Source organism: Nanorana parkeri, unplaced genomic scaffold (genome assembly GCF_000935625.1).
Source record: "Nanorana parkeri isolate BGI_ZX_2015 unplaced genomic scaffold, ASM93562v1 scaffold1070, whole genome shotgun sequence".
NCBI lineage: Eukaryota > Metazoa > Chordata > Amphibia > Anura > Dicroglossidae > Nanorana > Nanorana parkeri.
Window position 1 is genome coordinate 160,770 of NW_017307338.1, and position 2,825 is coordinate 163,594.

The window sequence follows — 2,825 nt, forward strand, 5'->3', positions numbered from 1 at the left end:
CTGCTCTCACTCTACACACTGCTCTTCTCATGTGTAGCTCAACTGAAACCCCACAAGCCTGCTGTCATAGCAACTTCCCCAGCAAGTGCTCCCTTCCTAACATCCTTGGCCTCTGTGTCCCATCTCCATGGTGACCAGAGAACACAGCCAGGAGATGGAGCGCATGTTCAGCCAACTCAGTGTTACTCACAGCAAGCCTGATATTGTGATCCAGAGACTCGGCCATTGCAGTACAAACTAAAAAGCAGGACTGTCCTTGTACATCCCAGACAGTTGGTAACTATGATTTCAGAGGAGAGACATTGTTGCAACTCCCATTGCATTTAACAAAAAAGTAGTTAGTGTGGTGGCTATGAATAGGGTGTTGTGGGACCTGCATTGGTAGGCAAAGCTAAGTTACATTTAATTTAGACAGTAGACATGTCTGTGTGATGTTAATTCACCCACATAACTATAAAATAAATAGTTTTACCTTTACTTTTCCAAAGCTTCCCTTGGGAATGACAATATTATGAGAGTACACCTCCAAAGAAATGTCCTTTAGCCATGACACCATGGATGCTCCACGATTCTCATTTTTGGCTTCAACACTAAAGAATGGAAGTTGATTCCCTGCCAAGCAATTTCTTGCAAGTAAATAAGCGCAGGAACCTTGGAAGTGGAAAAGTAGTCCATCAAATGTGTGGTAATGAGGGTCTCCAAACACCACACATGTACTGCTCTCAACAGGTAGACACTGGAAATATTTCTCCCTTGGCTCACACACTTCATATGGGCCACAGACTGACTCTTGACAAGATATCTCATTATTGAAATCAAGGCAACGGCATCTTGTGGAGCAATTTGCATTTTCCCAAAACAGATGTCCTTCTCGTATGAAATGGCCTGAAAAGAAGATAAAATTATCACTGCCACCATATTTTTTTTACATCAGATTATAAACAATAATAATAGATTCTCCAGAAATTCAACACTGTTTCATAACTTATTTACATCACAATTCAAATGAATGGAAAAAGAGCTTCAATTGCTTCCCTCATACACATATTTTAGGGTAGACTTTTAAAGTATATCTCTAACTAAAATGTTTTTGGAAAGAAAAAGTAATAGTTAGTACCCTTGTCAGTTTTTTTTTCTTTTTTTAATGTCTGTATCCCATTGGGATGACATCTCTTCACTTCTGATTACTTACTGTCATTGTGTGTGTTGGTAAGACCTACCCTGAAGTGAAAGGATGTGTTCCAAATGGGGACGGAGGTAGCAAAAACTTGACAGGAGTGTGTAGTACTGTGTACCCACTCTATTCAAAGCATAAAATATGTTTTGGCATGTGTCTTCCATTTAAACATAATTATCTTACTGGTCTTATTGTACTTTGCATTGCATAACTGAATACATCAAATTTAAAGGAGAACAATGTTGCACAGTGCAGCATATAGAGCCACTGTGCTTACCTAGCACTAATAGGTGGAGAGTAAAATTTTTCAAAGATATGTCAAATAATAACAATGTGAACACGTCATAACATTTCTTAGACTTTAGAACTGAAAACTTTTCGGCAATGGCGTTGTTTCTAGACTTTGTATGGATATACACCATTAACCTCTTGCCGTCCGCCCGTAGTAGAAAAACAGACGGACGGCACTGCTGCATTGGCGGGTTGCCGTCGCCAGACGGCATTTTTTTTCTGCTCGCGCGCGCCCCCTAGCGGGCACGCACGGGCAGAAAAGACCCGTCCAATGCGAACACCCGGTACCGGGTGTTTCACATATAGGCGATCAGCGGGTCCATAGCCCATTTTTGAGGTTTTGCGCGCGCACGCAATTTTAAGGCTTGACATGTTTGGTGTCTTTTTACCCGACGTGACCCCGTCTTTTATATTTTACCAAAAATTGGGTAATAATAAATGTTTTATCATTTAATATAGGGGAAACTGTTTTTTTTTTTAAATTTCGGTGATTTTTCCTTAATATAGTAAAAAAATTAAAACCCCAGTGGTGAATAAATACCACCAAAAGAAAGCTCTATCTGTCCCCAAAAAAGGGTATAAAATTAATTTCAGTACAGCGCTGCATGACGGAATAAATGTCAGTCAAAGTACCGCAGCGCTGAATACTGAAAAATGGCCTGGATGGGAAGGGGGTTTAACACCGCGGATGTCAACTGGTTAAAGAAAAAGTACAGGCAACAATTGACACCAGTCAGCGAACTCAGTTTACTTTAGTTTGAGTTTTCTAAATCCCTGTAGCCAGAATACAGAGAGAATGTCACAGGACAAATGCTTGGCTGAAAAATAAACAGCAAAGTTGAGCCTCCTCTCTACATTTCAGTAAGGAATTCTCTGTTTTGACTGATGTGTGTCTTTACGTAAAATGCACTTGTGTAAGTTCCCTTGTCTATTAGCCTTAAACATGGAGAGAATTGATTGTCATGATTCGCCACCTATTGACTTCTATGGGGTTCGTATAAAAGTTCACAGACTTGCTGAACATGTCTGTGAATTGAACCCAAGCAAATTTGTCAAGCACTACATTTAACACACATGCCGTATCACTTTTGAGTAACATGTTTTCAAACCATCATACCTTTGAGGCTACAGCCATTAGCTGGATCAATTTCTTTTCCATCTACCTTGAATAACCAGCGTCCTGCTATGTTCACATTTGTAGTTTCTTCAATGCTGACAATCTCTGGTGAACGGGATCCAGGAACACTGAAAAAATTGGTGCTATTTCCACCAATAAACCCAGCCTGAAAAAAAATTCCTGGTCAGTATGTTGCTTAGTAATAAAAAAAATAAACCCTTCCAAATTTCTTATGTTTTG

The 2,825-nt window shown here is 39.8% G+C and overlaps 1 protein-coding gene across 1 annotated transcript in view; it reads right to left on the reverse strand.

Moving 5' to 3' along the window:
- The window catches only part of TECTA (tectorin alpha), a 74,281-nt gene that overhangs the window by 62,795 nt on the left and 8,661 nt on the right, over window positions 1-2,825 (reverse strand). The window contains exons 5-6 of the mRNA XM_018567589.1: window positions 2,586-2,751; window positions 473-885 (exon numbers count right to left, since the gene is read on the reverse strand). Coding sequence (XP_018423091.1) covers window positions 473-885; window positions 2,586-2,751 — 579 coding nt within the window. The remainder of the gene's footprint in view (window positions 1-472; window positions 886-2,585; window positions 2,752-2,825) is intronic.